This window comes from Convolutriloba macropyga, chromosome 3, assembly GCF_964194025.1.
Source record: "Convolutriloba macropyga chromosome 3, txConMacr16.3, whole genome shotgun sequence".
In the NCBI taxonomy this organism is placed as follows: domain Eukaryota; kingdom Metazoa; phylum Xenacoelomorpha; order Acoela; family Convolutidae; genus Convolutriloba; species Convolutriloba macropyga.
Window position 1 is genome coordinate 65,185,157 of NC_134470.1, and position 20,419 is coordinate 65,205,575.

A 20,419-nucleotide genomic window follows, 5' to 3' on the forward strand; every position below is an offset into this window, starting at 1 on the left:
GGGGTCTGATTTGATCACAGTTGCCTTTCGAGCGCACTTTTTATCTGAGCGGAAGTGAATTTGGGATGCACGTTGGTCTGGACAACTGTCTGGATCTGGTCCCACGGCAGAGATCTTCTACGTAAAATTGGACTGGTCTCAATTTTGTGTTAAGAGATATTTTTGGTCTGGGCGGCCTTATCGACGTCGATTTTAAAGGAATTCCAGTATGAGCAAGGCTGATCTGACTTCGATATGGACAAGGTTGTGTTGATCTGGGATCTCGAGCTTGGAGGGCACTTACAAACCTATTGTTTGGAATAATTTCGTAATTAAATCAACTGAAGTTGATTTTGAAAAGTTGTCAGGTACTTGGAATGTATTATATTTCCCATAATTGATGAACAAACATCAAAATGATTGAAATACAAAATTCACTATTATCAGCTTTAAACAGAACCGAACTCAATTGAACTCAATTTTAAACAGATTCCAATTCAATTTTAGATGGTTGTATTCAACTTGGAGCTGGAGATTGGCTAGATTTAGTACCACAATTTGTTTGATAATTAAAAAGGAATGGATTTTAGTTTATCAAAAATTTAAATCTCAATTGAGCAGATCCTCCACTTTACAAGCCATGGAAATGATCTGGGTTCCATTGCCATTATTGACACAGTATTCGAATTGGGAGAACCCAATACATGCAGCTGAGTACTCCATACGTGAATTGATAGCGACTATAGCCCCACTGAAGGTAGGGTAGAACTCGTATATGTCTAACAGGGCACTCTTCGTCGCATTCAATGGGGGGACACCTTGTCTCATCATCTCGACTACTGAAAACAATTCAGTTTTGGAATTTCTTGCGACGCTCAAAAAATTATACAATACTAAGAAGTGATCTTTCCCGCTATTATTGCCCCCCCCCCCCCCCCCCAAGTACGTTTTCCGCTGCTCTGTTACAAAACACCCGAATACGTTACCCAAGATAGCATCATTATGTGATATAGCACGAGCGCTTGATGGCTGCAAATATTATTCACAGGCTGAGCTGGGGGTCACGAACGGAAAAGATCCCTAAAACGTGTAATTCAAGTAAATAAACTAATGTTACTTAGACATAAACTAAACTACTTAGACATTTAAAAAAAACTATTCTAATGCAGTGCCACAGTGTTATAGGTTTTAATGATTATTCCATACCTATTTTTCGATAAGAGTAGCTGCAAGATAATCCTTTTTATATGAGCCCAAGCATCTAACTTCATATTCATTTTTCGAACAAGCATAAAACACATTAATTGAATGTAAACTTAGTTTATTTTTGTAAGTTGCATCAGTAAAAATTGAATTAAATTGAATTAAGTTGCATCAGTAACCTTTGAAGGTCGGCAGGAATCGCAACATGACGTCTCCGTCGCCAGTCTGCACAGCAGCCCCCGCCCCATCTCTAGCAAAGCCACCTGCACCCACCAGGGGACTGTCGCCCACTCTACCCGGTATCTTGTGGTCTGCCCCGTTGGTAGTCAAGCCCACTGCTAAGTGACCTTTGCTGTCCATGGCTATAATGCCTATGGTGTCGTGGTCGCTGTCTTTTCGTTTTACTCGCTCGGTATCTGGTAAGAAAGAAATAACACTTCATCTGGTCACACTTTTAATTCATCTGGTCAAAAGATTCTCTTTAGAAAACATCATTACAGTTGCGAAATAGAAGGCTTCTAATTTGGATTTTTGTATACTTTTTCAATCCACCCTCCCGGTATCGATTTTTTTGTTTTTATAGCCGTCTGTACAAAATATGGCACTTTTTGCACTATTAATAAATTGCACAGGATAATATAACGTGGGAATAGCGCATAAAATTAACACATAACATTATAAAGTTTTTAAAATGTCAATTATAGACTGTAATTTTCTACCAGGGATTAATAAAATATCACATTTAGATCACCATAGAAAGATAGAGAATGATTTTTGCCACCTCTTATTTGGTGTACCGATTGCAGAAAGATCCAAAAATCGGGAGCTCAAGCTGCATATATGAAGCTAATTTTGTTTGTAATTACCTTAATTTACAGACTTTCTTTTAGTTCTGGGAATCGTAAACAACTTAATTGAATGATTATGGAAATCTTAACACTCAATATCCGCATGGAAACTCGAATGCGCTTCCTGAAAAATTTTAGAGGATCTGATTGTCTTCGATTTTGATATCACTTTACTATGTATGCACTTGTACAATAAAATGTCACTTCTACTATTAGATATCTTGTATTAATTAATCTGTCCTTTTTCTTAAAAATTTATAGTTTTTAAATGAGCCCTGTCGGCATTTTTAAATTTCAATTTTGATAAATTGAAATTTTTTAATGAACCAATGGTTAGTATGAACTAGTTAACAGGCAGATATGGTTACACTATCTCCATTTAAGAGCATTAATCAAATCTACTGGCTCTATTAGTTTTCCACAAAAAAAAGAAAAATTCATTTTTGACAGGTAGCGATTCTCGAGTAACATCAAAATATGGCTCCTACCAGACTTTGGCCTGTGGTTTTGTTATTTAAACTATATATCCGATGCCAAATTGACACTGAACGACACAAGACTTAAATCAGTTGTTTTGAATTGTTTATTTATTGTCTTTTTCAGATCACACCTGTTTTCCTGTTATTTCTGCTATCCGCATAGTCTGGACTATATGGTCCACAGTTGTGTTTGTGATCTGGCACTACATTCTTCCAGTAATTGGGCTGGCACTGATTGTCTTTCCAGTTCTCGTAATCTTGCTGAAAAACTGCAAGTTTTTTATCTCTGTTAAGATTTTAAAGCCTAACAATTAAAACAGTACCAAAACTAAGGAGTATATTTTCTCTATCATTGATTATAATAAATTATATATAGTAGCTCCGCCACTGCCGGTCCCAAGCCCATAATGAAAATTTGTAAACTTAACCTCAAAAAAATTATAATGGAAAAACCACAAAATTCAATTTTTTACAAGACAAGGAGGCTCGGTAATGTGAGATCGCATAATAGGTTCCGACCCCCTCATCCACAATTTTGGCATATTTTTCTACCAAATGAGGAGCAGATAGAAAAAACGAAAAATTATTTTTGGGAATCCCAAAAAACCCAAAAAAAGCCCAAGCATTTTCCAAAAAAAAATGTATGAACAAAAAGATAGCTTCCAAAGCAAATAACTCAGTGGACCAAAAATGATGCACTAGATTGATGAAATATCCCAATATTAAGAAAGCGAATTAAGACGAAGAGCAAAATCAAACAACAACAACAAACATTAATTACATCAAAAACTTTATGTCCGTTTTAAAAAACATTAGTAACAAAGTCAACGTATTGTCAGAAAAAACTGAAACCAAACAAAATAACTTATAAATTACCAGAAAACAAATGGGACCAGTCCATAAAAAGTTTTGGTAGCAATTAGACAAAAAAGAACAAGAACAGTGAAGTTAAAAAAATTAGCCTATTTTTTTAAAACAATTAACTTCAAAGTAATGAAAACCATTAGAAATAAGTAAAATATGCAAAAGGTTTAAAATTACCAATACTTCTATATAAGGGCATTAAGACCTGTCCTTATTCAGATTTTTATGCTAAAATTAACAAAAAAGAGACAAAAAACAAAAGTTCAATTAAAACTTGAAAACGCTGTCAAAGCCGTAAATCCATATTTTGGCCCTCAAAATATGTTTGATTGCGACTTTTTCAAACACCGATTTATTAATGAGACTTGTTAACAAGTAGACAAAAAATAAAAAAGTGCTAAAGTAAGCAACGCTTTTGATTTTTTTCGATACAAAATTACTTCAAAAGTCATTATAGCCATTAATTACAAAATGGAATAACTAAATAGGTTCCTTTTTCGTCCAAATTTTTGAGACCTGCAATTATCCATAATACGTCTTGCGTCAATAAAAAGAACGGCAAATATGACAAAAATTAAATGTGTTTCCTTTTTTGTGAAAAACCGGTTTCGAAGCCAATAATGTCATAATAAATTCTTTCAAAGTATTCGTACAAATATATACACAAATCTCTTTTGCCACCTTTTTTTGACACCAATAATGTAATCAACGATGCTAAGTAACAAAAAGACTATTAAAAAACAAAATTGCCAAGTTTAATTTTTTTTATTTGGGAAATCAATTGTTTTCAAAGTCATGAAAGCCATCAGCTACCTACTAATATAAGAATATCGGCTCATCTATTCTTCTATGAATAGTCAAGGAAACCTGGCATTATACAGGAAATTTCATACGACTAAAGCAACAAAGTAAAAACGACAGTTAAGGAGTAATAACCTAGTAGTATCAAAGCCAGAAAACTATAACTTAAGGCTTACAACCGCAATAGAGGTTAAATTTTTAATCAGTAGAAAAAACAAGCCTTCTTTATTTGCTGAAACTAAGCTAAAAGTTGACCATATTAAGAAAAAAATAGAGGAGAAGTTCATTTAGCCATTATTTATTTACAAATCAATTAATTTGTAAAATCAAAACGGTCTTAAGTTTTCAAGTAAAAAAACTAAATCCAGTAGCTTGTAGCTGCTTATGAAGCCAATGAAACCTCTCACTCCTATGCTTTGATTTAATATGTTCTGTTCTTTAATTTTTACAAAAAAAATCAATTTTTTTAAAAGTCCGACTGATTACAATTTGAATTCTTTTTGGATTGTAAGAGTCCAAGATTTGTCCAAAACTATTCCTGTTAATGCCTATCATCCATTAGGAACACTTAAGTTTTCGATTGTTATATATACATATATATTTATATATATATATATATATATATATATATATATATATATATATACATATAATTTGTCAGTTAAAAAATCAAAAGTAAATTCTGCGTTTTTGATAATCAACGAGCAAAGTTTAAAAAAACGGTAAAGTTTAAATTATAGAGCACTCTTAACAGAAGTTGAAGTAGGAATCGCCCCCCTTTGAGTCTGCAAAGATTGCATGATTGTTGTTTGGGGTGTACTTCCACCAAATTTAATCAAAGTGGACTAAAGAAGCTTATTTCGTAATGTTTTTGATGAAAAAGGCTGAATTTTGAAATACTTAGACCGAATTTTTGGCAAAAAAAGTTAATCAAAATAATCAACAATACTTTTTTGTTTTTAAAAATAAAATCAACAAAACTATTTTTAAAAGTTTTGACAAATTTTAACAAAATTGACAAAGCTTAAGGCAACAATTCCTGAATATTTGAATAAAAAAAACGGAATTCACTCTAAAGCAAGTGGGCAAAAAGCAAATTTGGTCCCATTTTTGACGAAAAAAGTCTGAATTTTGAAAAATTTAGCAAAAACTCTTGCCAAAAAAACTCGGATCGAACTATTCAACAACCGTCCTTTATCTTTAGAGATAAAATCTATAACACTACAGATAAAAATTTTAAAATGTTTTAGCAAAATTGACGTAAATTTGATCAAAATTGACAAAAATTTGGTCCAAAAATTGAATAAAAACAACTGAAATACGTCTAATATCCACAAAATTTTAAACCTCTATAACTCCTTATAAAAAGCAAAAATTGAAAAAATCTCAAGAGGGTCAGAACAACTAGGGATTTTTACTACAATTATCTGGCTAGAGTAATTCTTATTGTAGTAAACCTTACCCTATAATGCTTAGTGCTGCTGCTTGGCATCATTGAACTAGAACCGCAATGACCTTGTGATGACAGAGCAAGTGGGTTGTGCTTCTACTGTAGCTGGGTTAATTACAGTGATGCTCATATCACAGTTGAAAACAATTTATTATTATTAACTTAGTAAGGCCTTGCTGGGTCATTTAATATCAATCTAAATATAGTAAAAATGCGGTACCTCGGAAATTTCCTGTTTGAAATACCTTAGTTTGATCAACCGGTTTAACTTCAATGAGAAAAGTTTTCCAAATTGATACTTGCAGTCAGCAACTGACCCCATCAATATATTATCTTCAAAACCATTGCTAGCTAACATTTTAAGAATTCAAATAACAAGGTTTCTAATGCTAATAGAAAGTTGTTGTTTCTTTTTAAACTTGAGAAAGGTCTCTCCATAAAAATTATTTTCGATAAATTTCATAGATTATTTTGCTTGATAACAAAACAAACAACCACTATTTATACATATGATTTTACAACGAGATAATGTGACAAGAAGCGCATCCGTTGAAAACGTGTCAGCTACAACTGCTCGATTTGATTTTTGATTTGAGTGAAACAATTTAATTAACTTTTGATGCTCAACAAAGTAGCCCGACTGATGAGATCTAGGGTAAGTAATGTAAAGACCAAATAAGCAAACATATCAAAAATCAGGGGACAAAGTTTGTAAATCAAATTTCACTTTCAAAAAATGTAGATGAAAGCGAACGAATTGAAGCTAACGGGAAAAAGTGTTGGCTTTCAATTGATGTCATTAATGATCAGTTTCATGATATAGCGTTTTTCGAACGTTCAGTTATAGCAATTTTCATAAAATTGAAAGGCAGGCGAATGTTCTAAAAACTTATAGGCATGTATATTAACATGATTGTGCCGATATCTACATGTTTTCAGTTTAAATTTCGACTTTTGAAACGTTCACTAGCGTTTCAACTTTATTCTAGGGGCTATATTTCAACTTTATGCGACAGACCATATCATTTAACGATAATAGCTCAGTTTGACCTACCTTTGATACAGATGAAGAGAGGCTTTCAATAGGCAGTCCCATCTGCTTGGCAAAGTCAGTAGCCGACTGCCCCACTAAGAGGGAGTGCTGAGTTGAGTTCATCACGAATCTTGCAACTGATACAGCCTTCTTCACACTCTTCAGGTTGCCCACTGAACCCGACTCCATCTGCAAATAGGGAACAATTCACAATTCACAACTGTACCAACCCGCACCCAACGCGAACGACAATTCAGTACGAGTCAGAATCTCTTTCAGTGCTGATTTTGATTTAAAAGATTATTCTTTTCTCATAGAGAAATTTCTAAGAAGGCATATAGATTGAAGCACTTGCATCATCATGCTATACCCGGGTCGAGATGTCAGCACAGTTTCAGCGCATTATTTTGTAAGAAATGCGCTGAATGCGCTGAAATGATGTAAGAAATGGAGTGAATGCGCTGAAATGCGCCGAAATTTTGAAAAGGCGCTAAAAATTCAGCACTTTTTTTCAACACATGTCTTTCAAAGTTTCGGCACTAACATCATATAAGAGGTTTTATTGTAGCAAAGCCGCATATTTAAAGTCAGCATGTCGGTAAAATAAGGTCTAATCATGGCTGATAATGACAATATTCATTATTATCCGGGATGAACGGAACATGGAATATTTTGACGCAGCATTCAGTCTTGGTAGTGCAAACTTTGTTCGAAAATTAATATTTGTTTGCATATGGTTGTCTTCTCAGTGGACACTATTCTTAGATCCTGTACAGTTCTGAAGTTATCTTATGCTGAATAGCTGATGACCCAATAGTGCCTAGAACTCCAACAAAAGAGAAAGGTTTTTGAGGTGGTTTTTAGAGTCCCTTTAGAGGGCTCTTTTATTCAAAAATTGTCCTGATTAACTACAGAACTCAACAGTTGAAGTAATCATTCGAACTTAAAAACACAACTCTCAAATTGAACATTGAAAAAAATTGCTTGATCATTGATAAAATTCAATAAGAGCTTTATTTATAAGAAGATGCTTTCGAATTTTAATTTTAATTACAAATTTTGTTTATGTGAATTCTTTCTACTGCATTTTTTGCAAGATACTTTTAACCTTAATGTAAAAGGTTTTTATCTAAAGATCATTTTTAAGCAGATTTCGAAAATTTTCTGTGGTGCTTTAGTTCTCCTGGTGCTAACTCTGTAAACCAAATCTTTCATTTTCCGGGAATACAAAACTTATTTGGGAACCTATAGCTGTGACACGGCACCACTGTAACTTATGAAGTAAGAATTTTTAGGAATGAATAAAACAATCAACTTCTTTACGATGCATCTATGGAATCCTTTGCTATGTCAGCCAGCATGTCATTCTCACTTTAAAATGAGCCTTAATGAGATGACCAGTGTGTCTTCTCCAACCATTATTAAACTTTTGATTCTGCCCTTCAAGCCAGAATCAAAGCTATATGAGACAGTTGACAGTACAAAACGTCGGGCATACTTCAAATTTCTTTTTAACAAGGCGGCTCGGTAATGTGCAATGGCACATAAGGTTCCGTTTCGATCCCGCCCATCCACAATTTTGGCATAATTGTCTACCAAATGAGGAACAGATAGAAAAACCCAAAAAATTATTTTTTGCGAATCCCAAAAAAGCCCAAGTCTTTTTCAAAAAATTCTGTATGAACGATAAGATAACCTCCAAAACAAATAACTCAGTGGAGTAAAAATTGATGCATTAGATTGCTGTAATATGTCAATATTAAGAAAGCGAGTCAAAACGAACAGCAAAATCAAACAACAACAACAACAAAGATTAATTACATCAAAAAATTTATGTCCCTCTTAAAAACTAAATTTAATAACAAAGTCAACATACCGTCAGATAAACCTGAAACTAAACAAAAATAACTTATAAATCACCAGAAAACATATGCGACCAGTCCATAAAAAGGTTTGGTAACAATTATACAAAAAAGAACAAAAACAGAAAAGTAAAAAAAATTAACTTATTTTTTTGAAACAATTAACTTCAAAGTAATAAATACCATTAGGAATAAATTAATATTAGAACAAATTTGCGATTACTACTGTTTCTATAGAAGGGCATTAGGACCTGACCTTATTCATTTTTTAGAGCGGCTAAAAAGAACAACAAAGAACAAAAAAAATTTCAATTGAAACTTGCCAGAAAACGCTGTCAAAACCGTCAAGCCAAATTTTGGCACTCAAAATATATTTGATTGCGCCTTCTTCAAACAGCTATAATGTAGTACGTGGCCATTCATTAGTAAGACTAGGTAACAAGTAGACAAAAATGCGAAGTGCTAAAGTATGTAATACTTTTAATTTTTTTTCGAAACAAAATTACATTCAATGTCATGAAAGGCATTAATTACAAAAAGAGCTATTTAAGTATCGTCGTTTTTTCATGAAAAGGAAACCCTCGAGACTTGTAATTATCCAGAATATTTCTTGCATCTACAAAAAGAACGTCAAATATGACAAAAATCAAATTAATTTAATTTTTTTTTGTGAAAAAGCGGTTTCGAAGCCAGTAAGGTCATAACAAAATCTTTAAAAAAAAGATTTTGGGACACCAATCCCTTTTATTCCCTTGACACCCATAATGTCATATTTGACCTGTAATCAACTAACGAGATTAGGTAACAAAAAGAAACATAAAAAGAACAAAATTGCGAAGTTAAAAAAGTTTTTTTTTAATTTTGGAAAACGATGGGTTTGAAAGTCATAAAAGCCATCAGCTATCTGCTAATATCAGAATATCGGTTTTTCTATTCTTCCATGAAAAGCCAATGAAAGCTATCACTATACAGGAAATTTCATACGACCGAAACGACAAAGTATAAATGACAGTTAAGACAAAATTAAAAAATTCAATTGATTTCTTCAAGAAAGAGGCGTCGAGGCCATTAAAACGATGATTTATATCTTTCAGGATTTTAATATGTTCAATTGTGCTTTAATTTGAATGCTAATAAGGTGACATGAGAACTGTCAATAATGTGATAATGTGACAAAATTAGAAAACGTGAAAAAACTGGCAAATATCAAAACAAACAAAAATCTAAAATCTTGTAGTATCAAAGCCAGAAAACAATAATTTCAGGCTTAAAACTGCAACCGAGAATAAATGTTAAATCAGTAGAAAGAAGAAGCAGTCTTTCTTTGCTGACACTAAGCTGGAAAACGAACCAATTAAGAAAAATATAGAGGAAAAGTTAATTAAGCCATTATTTATTGAAAAGTCAATTATTTTTAAAAAAGAAACGACCATAAACTTTCAATTAAAAAACTAAATGCATTAACCTGGAGTTGTTTAGCAAGCGAATTGGTTGCTAAACAACTCCAGCGAATTGGTTGCTAGCCCTGTTAATACTTATTGTCCGTTAAGAACAATTGATTTTTCGAATGTTGTAGATATAGATAATTTCTGAGTTGAAACTCAAAATAAGTTTTGCATTTTTGATAATCAGCGAGTAAAGTTAGCAAAAAACGGCAAGGTTTTAACTACAAGGCACTCTCTGCGGACTCTGAAGTAGAAATATCTCCCCTCTGAGTCTACAAAGATTGTATGAGTGTTGTTTGGGGTGTACTGTAGGCAAATTTAATCAAAGTGGACTAAAGTAGCTTATTTCGTGCTGTTGTTGATGAAAAAGGCTAAATTTTGAAATGTTTATCCAGATTTTTTGACCAAAAAATTAAATCAAAACAATCAAAAATGCTTGTTCGTCTTCAAAAATAAAATCAACGACACTATTCTTAAAAATTATAACAAATTTTAGCAAAATTGACGAAAATTTAGGCAAAAATTCCGGAAAATGTGAATAAAAACAACGTGAATTCACTCTTTTTTTCTCAGAAGTTTAAGCCTCGATAACTCCCTGTAGAAAACGAAAATTAAAAAAATCTTTTTAATTCCATATTCTACGCTGGACGAGCTTTCTAATGATACCAGTCTCAACTCTCTACGATGAATATATCGAGCGGCGAAAATTCACGGAACAAAAAAAACCCAGTTGAGTATATAGTTCCTCCCCCTCAAGAGGGTCGGAACAATAACATAAACTTCCATATCAAAAGAAAAGATGGATGCTTGCAACATAGTGAACTAATAAAGCTGCTAGTTTTAAATCAAAAATAGTTTAAATCAACAAATATTGAAAAATTATAAACACTACTTTGCGCTAACGCTTCAAGATTTAAACTGCAATTGGATATCTCTGTTCGTTAATCATATGAGGGGGGTAGTTGTGTGTGTTTGTGTGTGTTTGTGTGTCTGTGGGTGTGTGTGTATGTGTGTATGTGTGTGTGTTTGCGTGTGTATATGTGTGTATGTATTTATGTATGTATGTGTGGGTGTGTTGTGTATGTGTGTGTGTATGTGTGTGTGGGTGGGTGTTTAAGTTAAACGCTTGTTGGGTGATGTTAATTTTCACTTTGCTGTTTCTGCGTGAGCTGTAAATATAATCAACACGTTTCCTTAATCTTCAGAAGAAAAAAAATATATCAGCTGAATTGATTTTTTGGTTAGCTACCTACTAGTGGTGGCCGTCTTTCATTCCAAGTTGCGTCAGAAGGCTGAAAAAAGTTTCTAAATATTGATTTTTTATCAGTTTTATATCTGGAATGAATCAAGAACCGCTGAAAATATGATCAAAATATGATTTTTTTTAGTTCAACGCGCTATTTATAGCCATTGCAGAAAAAGCTATTTACGCTTTGCTTTTAACGTCTAAAAAAGACCCCTGTCACACGAAAGTGTTTTTTGTTACTCACTCGATTCCCAATGCAAACAGACATTTTCAAATGATTTCAAAGTTACCCGCAAAACAGTAAAACCTCGTTGTGAATTTTTGAAAGGGCTCATTGTACAGATTCTTACATGAATTATTATGAGTGAATACGAGTTTTTAAAATACAATGGAACAATTCTGGCAATGGAAGTAAAAAAATGAAACAAAACTATTTTTGTCTTAAGTGCAATTCAAATTATCTTCGTAGAAAGCCATTTATTCGTCACAATGGAATTTTTAGAATTTTGTGAATAATAGTACTTGTTTGTTGAGTTGACAATTTAACTTCATTGATGTTTCTTTATGTTCACCCAATTGTATTTTATGTTATCCGACATAATTTGAAATCTCAGTCGTTAAAGTCAGACTGCCGTCTATTGTCTCATTGAATACGTATTGCTCTAACATGGAATTCAGCGTTCTGTTTCCTTTTTAAATTCACGTTCGGGAACATGTAAATTTAAGTTAGTTTGAGTGATACAAAATTTTCCCAAATGTCTAATGAATCTCAAAAAATTGAAGGAACTTGAGTGCTCCGATCAAGTAGAATGCAGCTTTCAGAATCCGATTCTTAATCTATCATAGATCAGAAACTTGGTCAATTGCTTGTATCATCTTTGACAATAACAATTAGGTCTTTGATTTGGATTTCAAGTAATTACAAATAAAATTAGGGCAACAAAATCTTAGACTAATTACAAGTTCAAACTTGTCGAAATGGGCTACGCTAATCCGTGAATGCTGTTGAGAAAAGATAAGTCCTTTCCACGATATATAAATTATTTCCACGTTTTCCGTAACTAAATTCCATCGCCGAACGTGGTATATGACTCATGAAATGTGGGGACATATTTCAGTCGATTCAACTGAAATGAAAATTTTGTTGAGCGTTGCCTTTTTGGACATTGGCCACGTAATAATTGAGAAAAGGAGAACAAAATAAGAGACCAATATTTTCTTTAACTACTAATGGAGCTACTGGCAAATTCAGATAATTTTTTTCATCTAGGTTAACCACTAACATCATTAGAGTCAGTTGCTATCCACAATTTGGCATAAAAAGAGGCAACTAAACTGAATCGGATCAGTAGTTGAAGTTTGTTTTGTCTTAATACATGGCAGAGAGCATTTCAAAACGGATTTCATTCTTTCCAGGCATTAGCTTTTGCCGCTGTAAATATTGCCATAGAAAGACACGAGACATTTCGCGTATATGTTACAGGAGAATCTATAATGGAAAACACATGCAAAAGAACGATTGAGGAAATTAAGAAGTAATTAAAATCGCTTTTGGTATCTAAAATCCGATATCCTTACATGTGCCATTTTTACCTATTATACATAGCAACGATCAATTTATGATGATGGGCAAGAATGACTGGATCTATTCTGTTTTGCCCCCCCCCCCCTCCAGCTTATTTGGCTTATATCTTTTACGCCCCCAGACGCACGTGCTAGTATAGTACCATAGTAACGTGCTATATAAAAACATAAAAATTGTAACTGGGGGAGGGGGGAGGGCGTAAAAATGGGGGGGGGGGGCAAAACAGAATCGATCCGAATGACTAAATAGTCTCACCTTTGTACCGTCAAAAATCAAGGCATCCAAGGTGACCTCGCCCTCTTCGTCTGGGTGAGAACCCCAACCCACGCTTCCGTCACAGTCCTAAACATTGCACTCCAAAATTTATCCAAAAAAAAACTTAACTATTACCCGCTATATGGGGCACGAATTTTTTGCTCTGAATTCGAGTAAATTTGTTCCAAGAAAAATATATTATGTAAATTTTCATTCTTAAAGAATTGGGTTCCAATTGCCCGCGATTATTCCAAATACCAGCGTTAGTATTGGTTAAATGATCTTCAAAAGAACAAATACAATTATTTCCTTATCTAGCTATTGAACAATTCGTATCATTGTTGCTCAAAACTTAACTCATGTTTGCTTCCCTAGAAATTAACTTACACGCAAGGTAAAATCTGAAATTTCCCCATTGAGAAAATTACTTTAGTAATCTTTTCAATAGGTCAAGAAAACACTTTTGTCTGAGCTTGGACATTATCGTTCAGGCGCCTCAGATTTTGGGTTAAAAGTTGGATACTTTTGGTCTTTTTGGATACATTTTGAGTTATGAATCTCTACCGTGGGTTCCTTTTTCTCCTCACAAACATTGCACCCTCTCTCCACTGCATCCAACACACTCCCTGTTTGTGCAAGTGTATTCCATGCAACCTCATTGGCCACATTTCCAAACGCCCACGTGTTCAACACTATCTGCCCTGTAAAGAAATTAACTAACTTCACTCAAAATGCTTCAGCGATGTTTTCTGTACCTTGTTCTGTTATCACGGGTTCTCCCCTGATCTCCTCGACTTCGACTCGCAAAAACGCGAAAAAACTTTTGAAATCTAGAGGGGAGGGTTGAATTTTTACTATGAATTGATTCGCTGTCCAGCATCAGAGTTAAAGTCGGCTAAAAATCTTTATATTGGTCTAGAATGGTCTTTTCATAGCAAAGAAATGCGTTTGGATTTCATGTGAGCAAATTCTGTCTTAAAAAATCCATAAAAATAAAAACCAGCCAACGAGGCCTTCAGAGACTTGGTTTTGTCTCCGTTACTTCACTTCTTTGACTATCTATTGTTTTCGATGAAAACAGGGAACTGATTTTCAGCTATCAGTAGGTTATTTGGAAAGACAGAGTGCAGATAAAACACGTGTGATCAAAAATTGAACGACCGGATTATAAAAAATGGCAGATCTCGGCAATAGAAGATTTTCTATGCCAGATTTTTCTATATACAGCTTCAGTTATAAAATTTGAAAGTCTGTTTTCCAAGCAAAGTTGTGTGACTCTAAAGTCACTTCGAAATTCTGACTCATATCTCGGACAATTGTGCTGTTCTTGAACAATGTCAGATTTTCTCAGTAAACTTCATCAGAACCACGCAACTTGAACTACACATACCACATGTCCAGTGAAAAAAACTGCATCCTGATAATAGCACGCGCCTGAGTGCAAATTTGCTGTTTCAGTTAGCAAATAAGAAAATGAGTGCGGAAAATTTAATTTAGTTGCTATCTAGCAGATAGGTGGAATCTAGCAGATAATTTTCTGCTCAAGAAACGAAAAGTATATCTAAAAGTTTCGAGTAAATTTGTCGCAGAAAATTTTTATAATGAGGCAAAACTTTCTTTCGAATAGCTGTGATATTATAAATTGGGACGATTTGCAGAGAAGTTTAGGAAAAAACTTTCATGCTCTCTAATATGTACGAGGTCCATTACGTTTTGAACACCACATTTGCTGAAAGCAGTGACAAAGCGAACACAGTGGACAATGTGAATAAATCGAAACTAAATTCGTTAAATCTTTGATGCAAATTTTATTGACCGCAGCAATGAGTAAACTGGCTATTCTCCCCAAATCAAAGGACTAGATTAGAGGTAGCGATGAGATCAAAAGATTAGAATCAAAATTTTGTCACCAATTTACGCACACTTAAAATGCCAAAACTACCGACGTATATACCAGAGCAACGTTTTTCGCACTCGGTTATTTTCCTGATCTTAATACATGTGTGCAGAAAACAGCAATCATGCTGAGTATATATACTCAGTATGATATGGTTTTAGTTTTGTGATGTCTGTTTTGTTAGTTATTTGGAGAAAAGTATACGTAATAAACTAATTTGAAAAAACTCAAAAACATTTTACTCGGAATGAACCAATCAACATAAATCATGATATACGTTAACAAAAAATCAAATTTCAATCCAGTTTTCACTGTGGACAAAACGAGTGTTCAACAAGTGTTCAAGTAAAGTACAGAAAACAAAGCGAATAAAACATCAAGTAATCCGACTTCAGAGCAAAAGTTTTTCAAAAATTAGACAATAACCAGAAATGAAACCCTGTCAAATCTTAATAGCTAAGAAGTAAATATTATATGAAAAAGTCAAAAATACTCGCCAACAAACTGACAAAAAATTTCAGGTTATAATGTATGGGGTGAATGCAAGCCACCCAGTAAACAACTGTTTATGACTATGAATCTTATTTTTTGTTTGGGTAGTCACTCGAAATTGATTTTGTGGCGAAGAAGTGGCGTGCCAACGAGCATAAATGTGCAACATCTAGCAAAAACTTGTCTTCTATTTTCCACTTCTCTGAGCCGATCTGTTTGGGTTTTCTCGCCTTTCGGCCTTCTGTACAACCAATTTCCCGACTCACGAAAAAAAAATAAATTTGGTTTTTAAAGAATGATGGACATCTAAAAAAATCAAACTATCAGTTAAAATATAAAGCAACTGTTCAAAATTGGTTTAAATATCATTTTTAAAGACGTGCTAGAAGAAAAGTATCAGCTAGATAAATAGTTCCTGGCAATCAGCTACTTTTAAACCTCTAATAATTTACTGTTCCTAAAAACTAAACCTTTTGGAAAATAGCAGCACAGAGAGCTGATGAAATCAAAAACATCAATTAGTCTAGGAGATTTCAATTTAATTCTAATTGTCTTATTTTCTTTTCTGCTCGTTGAATAGCGACTAGAACATTTCCCAGGTTCAGACCTCAAATTACGAAAAGACCGTGCTCGACCAATAATTGGTATGACAAGATCATGCTCGACTAAAACAGGCGATGAGAAGATTTTAACTGGAGCTAATGATTAAACTAGAGTAAATTTTGGATGCTCGACTTTAGCTCGACCCAAATATGATGCTCGATTTGGGCTCGACCTAAAATCTGTAGACTGGACTCAAAAACTTTATATTCGCTCTGAAAATTGGCTATTGCTTATAACGTAGCTAAGGGGTTTGATTGTTCAAATTTTTCAATGTTTGTGATGTTTATCGAAAAATGAACAGTGCTATTGTGAATATGGTAAAAAAATATTTAAAAAAATAATTTTAGAATCAAACTAACTAAATTATAACACACTAAATTTATTGCGATGAAAATTCGATTTTTAGAATTTCGTTAACTAGTTGAACTCGGACAAACAAATGAGCAACATGAGTTACTTGCGAAAACTAATTTATCTTAAGAGTTCCCTGTTTCTTAAAATTTTTTGGCAAAATGCCACATGTTTTTCGGAGGTGGACTGCCTGTTGCAACGCTAGTTTGGTGTTGCTGGTAGATGCTACACATTTACAAAAGGAATTATAGAAATGTTAACTATTATTAATCTCACAAAAATGTAATCCTCGACTCATAAAAAGACCATAATTGGTCTGTTAAAAGACCATACTCGACCTTAGTTTGTTATGAAAAGACCTTATCTGGACCCATGAAAAGACTTTACCGCGATATTAAGTAGGAGCTGGACTGTGTAATTATAGTCAATATTGGACCCCCCTACTAGAATCATAAATTCTTTTCATAAGTCGAGGTCTAAACCTGGGTTTGCTGGTGGCTTCTGCGCACTTCTGTTTTGGTCACCTTAAAAGCAGCATTACTTTTTTATAATTCCTGTAAGTTAATATTCGTAATGAATAGCAGTAATAAAGACCCAAAAATCTGTAGCGTTGAAACAAGAGACGCAACTATCTTATCCATAAAAGAACAAACAAATAAAGAACAATTTAAAAAAAAACCTATTGATAATGGTATAAAAACTCACTCAACATGCAGCTTTTGCCTTAAGACATACCTCTGGATTGGTTATATTAAAATTCCAATTTAAAATCTCAAAACTTTGGTTCGAAAGCAGTGTGTCAATCAAAACATTGCATCAAAATTACTAATTACAGTCTACTAAAAAATTAATTTTTTGACTCTTTTTTTGAATAGAGGTTTTGATACAAATTTTTCACCGCTAATACAAACTTGCAGAAACTAAAATCTCAATACAAAACCATCATTGCTACGAGAGAGTAAACAATTTGCATAACCTGACCTTTTCTAACCCTAGTTAAAAAGTTAATTCAAAATAATTGGTTCGAGAACACCCCTAGTGAAACAGGAATTGAAAACTTGCCAGAATCATGCAAGATTTTGAATTCACTCGGATTCTGTTACTTTTTTTTTCAAAATTAATATTGGAAAACAAAAATAACTTCAGTTTAGAAACCTCTACAGGCGAATTATGTTGTAGAGTTGTTCAAATCCGTGTGACTTTCGAAACCTTTTTTACTGAGAAAAATATAACTCCATATGAACTCAAAAACTTGCAATATTCTTGTAATTTATGAATTCTTGCATAACTAGGGACCTGATTTGCGCAGAAAGCAGCAACTTACTCGGAGACCGATTGCAATTTCATTTTATTGTTCAATTGCCGTGTTTTTTGAGCGATTTTTTTAAGAAATCCTTTTCAGGGAAAATCCATGTAAAGTATGTATTCACCATTTACGTTGAAGCGATGTAGGGTGAGAAAATAACATGTAACAAAACAAAATAAATGTGAACTGAAACTGAACATTTCAATTCTGACCTCAGAGGTATCTGAATGAATAAAGTCAAGTTTAGGAGCTTCAAATTGAAGGTCTTCGAGGTAAGGCGCATCAACAGTACTTAAACAACGACAGCACTTTATGCTACATTATGTTGAGATAGAAATATATATTTAGCATCAAAATATAGCTAGCAATCAGTGGCAGATCAGAAAGATAGTTGCTGTAATCTAAATGTGCATTCAAATCTACAAGAAACATAAATGTTGTATAAATGTGAATAATACAAAAGCAGCTCAGTAACACTTCTGAACGAAATACAGTCAAACTCCCACAGTGTAATTTGGGCCAAAAATGTAAAAAATCATACATCTGAAACTATTTTCATAGGCTTTGGCATCCAGTGTCTAGAAGGAGGGTATTTTATATGACACCCGTTCGGGTCTTCTGGAAGTGTTGCCAAAAATGAGTACCATCAACGCAAACCCTCCTTCATACTCCACAATTAGAAGAGGTCGAAATTTGTTAAATGCTGAGCTTTGAGTTACCTTAAATCGTGATGTGCTGGGTTATGTAGTAATGCAGGCGGAATGAACAGCGTTTTTAACTAGGTAGTAGATATAGAAGGTAGAAGCAAAATGGTATTTTATAATAGAATTCAGAGATTTACAGGAGAGATCTGATTAATCGATGAAGATGGTGATTTGATTTTGCGGATGGAAAAGGACTCAAAAATCAGCTGTATATATACCCATTGTCAGTGGCAAAAAAAGTCGGGAAATAGAATTAATCTCAGCACCAAAATAGTGGGGGTTGCAAGGGCTACATAAAACGGCTTTGCTTCTGCAAAATTCTCAAAAATCAATTGCAGGGTATACCAAATATAGAAAGCATTTGCATTTTTCTAAGAATTCATTCACACTATCGGTTGGATCATAATAATTGAATACATGCTTGGTAGATTTTCCAACAAATAACCTAACTAAAATAATAGCTATCTAGAATCATCATTTTAAACCAAATAATTATTCACAGCAGCATTACCTGACCAATCGTTTATGTCAATTTAGTGACTTGAGTCAATTTGCGCATGTATGATTAAACTGATAAGATAAACTTTCTGATGTTTCTATCTAAATTTAATACTATACGAAGAATCGAAAATTTAACACCCCTCTCAGACGTGAACTTATTGAGCGGAGTATGCTCCAATCAAATCTGTTCTAAATTCTTCCACCTTCGAAACAGTTAAAGATATCGTAAAGCTGTCCACTGCCATTTTGTCGGTAGGATTGAAGTAACATGAAATAGCCTTATTTTTCGTTTTGTTGCGCATGAATTGAAATTTTGTCACGATGTGCTTAAACGTATTGTGGAAGACTGGTTTTCGGCATTGTCTAATACAACTCTGGTTGTCCTCTTCAATTGCTATTGATAGGTTGCCAAAGTCTAGGATGCTTCTGTAGGTTGCCAAAATCTTCTAGAAATTGATTTAAGTAAAATGTTTGTTGAACTACTGCTGCCATGCGCTGATATTCTACATGGCAAGAAAAAACAACTGCGGCCTGCCGTCTGACAACCCATCTAAGTGCTGCGCCGTTGAGCATGAAGGAAAAGCCCGTCAGTTATTTCATGTCGTTCTAATCAATCGACTAGTTCAGATCACTTCCCTCCCACTAAATCATAGTTAGCTTCTTTTGAAAAAATAAGTTGTAAACTTTTCGATCATTGAAGATAACGTGAAAATCATTTTCTGCATAGCCAGTTTAGATTGTAAGGTGCTTTCTTGTGTCCGGACAGATTTTGGACTGTGGACAGTATGTCTCGCCTCTTTTGCTAGGCCAAATATGAAAGTTGATCCAACTAGGTTTTTGTAGATATTTTGATCTATTTATTTGTCTTCGTTCTGTGCTGTCTCAAGTTTCAATTTCAAGTCAGCTGGAGTCCTTGAGTCCTTGCATTGATCAATTTGAGACCACTCAAGCATTCTTTTTTTAACCTTCTTTGTCGACTTAGTCTTTGTTCCCTTCTGTCTGATTCTGAGACCCGGAAACCAGTGTAGCTACGCTCTTTCTTCCTTGTGGAAAGATGCCCTGAGTGCTTATTTGACATCGAAGATCACTGTCATGCTTCTTGACGCTACTATGATGTCATCGATCTTGAGCAAGATGAAGGGGTGACTATGAATCTCTGCTAATTCAAACAAGCAATGTTCGTTCCTGCTTCTGGTGAACCATTATCTCAGTAGGAAGTTCGCCAACTCCATGTACAAATTGTCGGCAGCCTGTTTCAACCACAAATTGATTTGTTTTCAGTTTGTCTCTATTTGCTAGTATCTCTTCATCTCTTGCATACCCTTCTCACCACCATCGCTGCATTGCGCTGTCTCCTTTCTCCACAGTCCAGGCAACGTGTTCAGGGATCCCACACGGACACAATGCAGTTTCCTTTCATTTCTCCCCTCTTGAAGTCAAGCTTCACTGCTGGCGCTACTGAAACAATGTGTCCTTCCTATTCATCTTGATTCTGCAGATGAGCCAATTGTGCCA

General features: G+C 34.1%; 1 protein-coding gene across 1 annotated transcript; it reads right to left on the bottom strand.

The window, feature by feature from the left end:
• Nucleotides 1-348: 348 nt before the first annotated feature.
• LOC142337207 (N(4)-(Beta-N-acetylglucosaminyl)-L-asparaginase-like) lies at nt 349-18,049 on the bottom strand. The gene is made up of 7 exons (XM_075386340.1): nt 17,824-18,049; nt 13,615-13,751; nt 13,051-13,137; nt 6,679-6,846; nt 2,641-2,770; nt 1,362-1,598; nt 349-818 (listed from the first exon to the last, which is right to left on the bottom strand). The coding sequence occupies exons 1-7, from the start codon at nt 17,897-17,899 to the stop codon at nt 589-591; spliced, it is 1,065 nt and encodes a 354-aa protein (XP_075242455.1). The 5' UTR covers nt 17,900-18,049; the 3' UTR covers nt 349-588.
• Nucleotides 18,050-20,419: the final 2,370 nt, after the last annotated feature.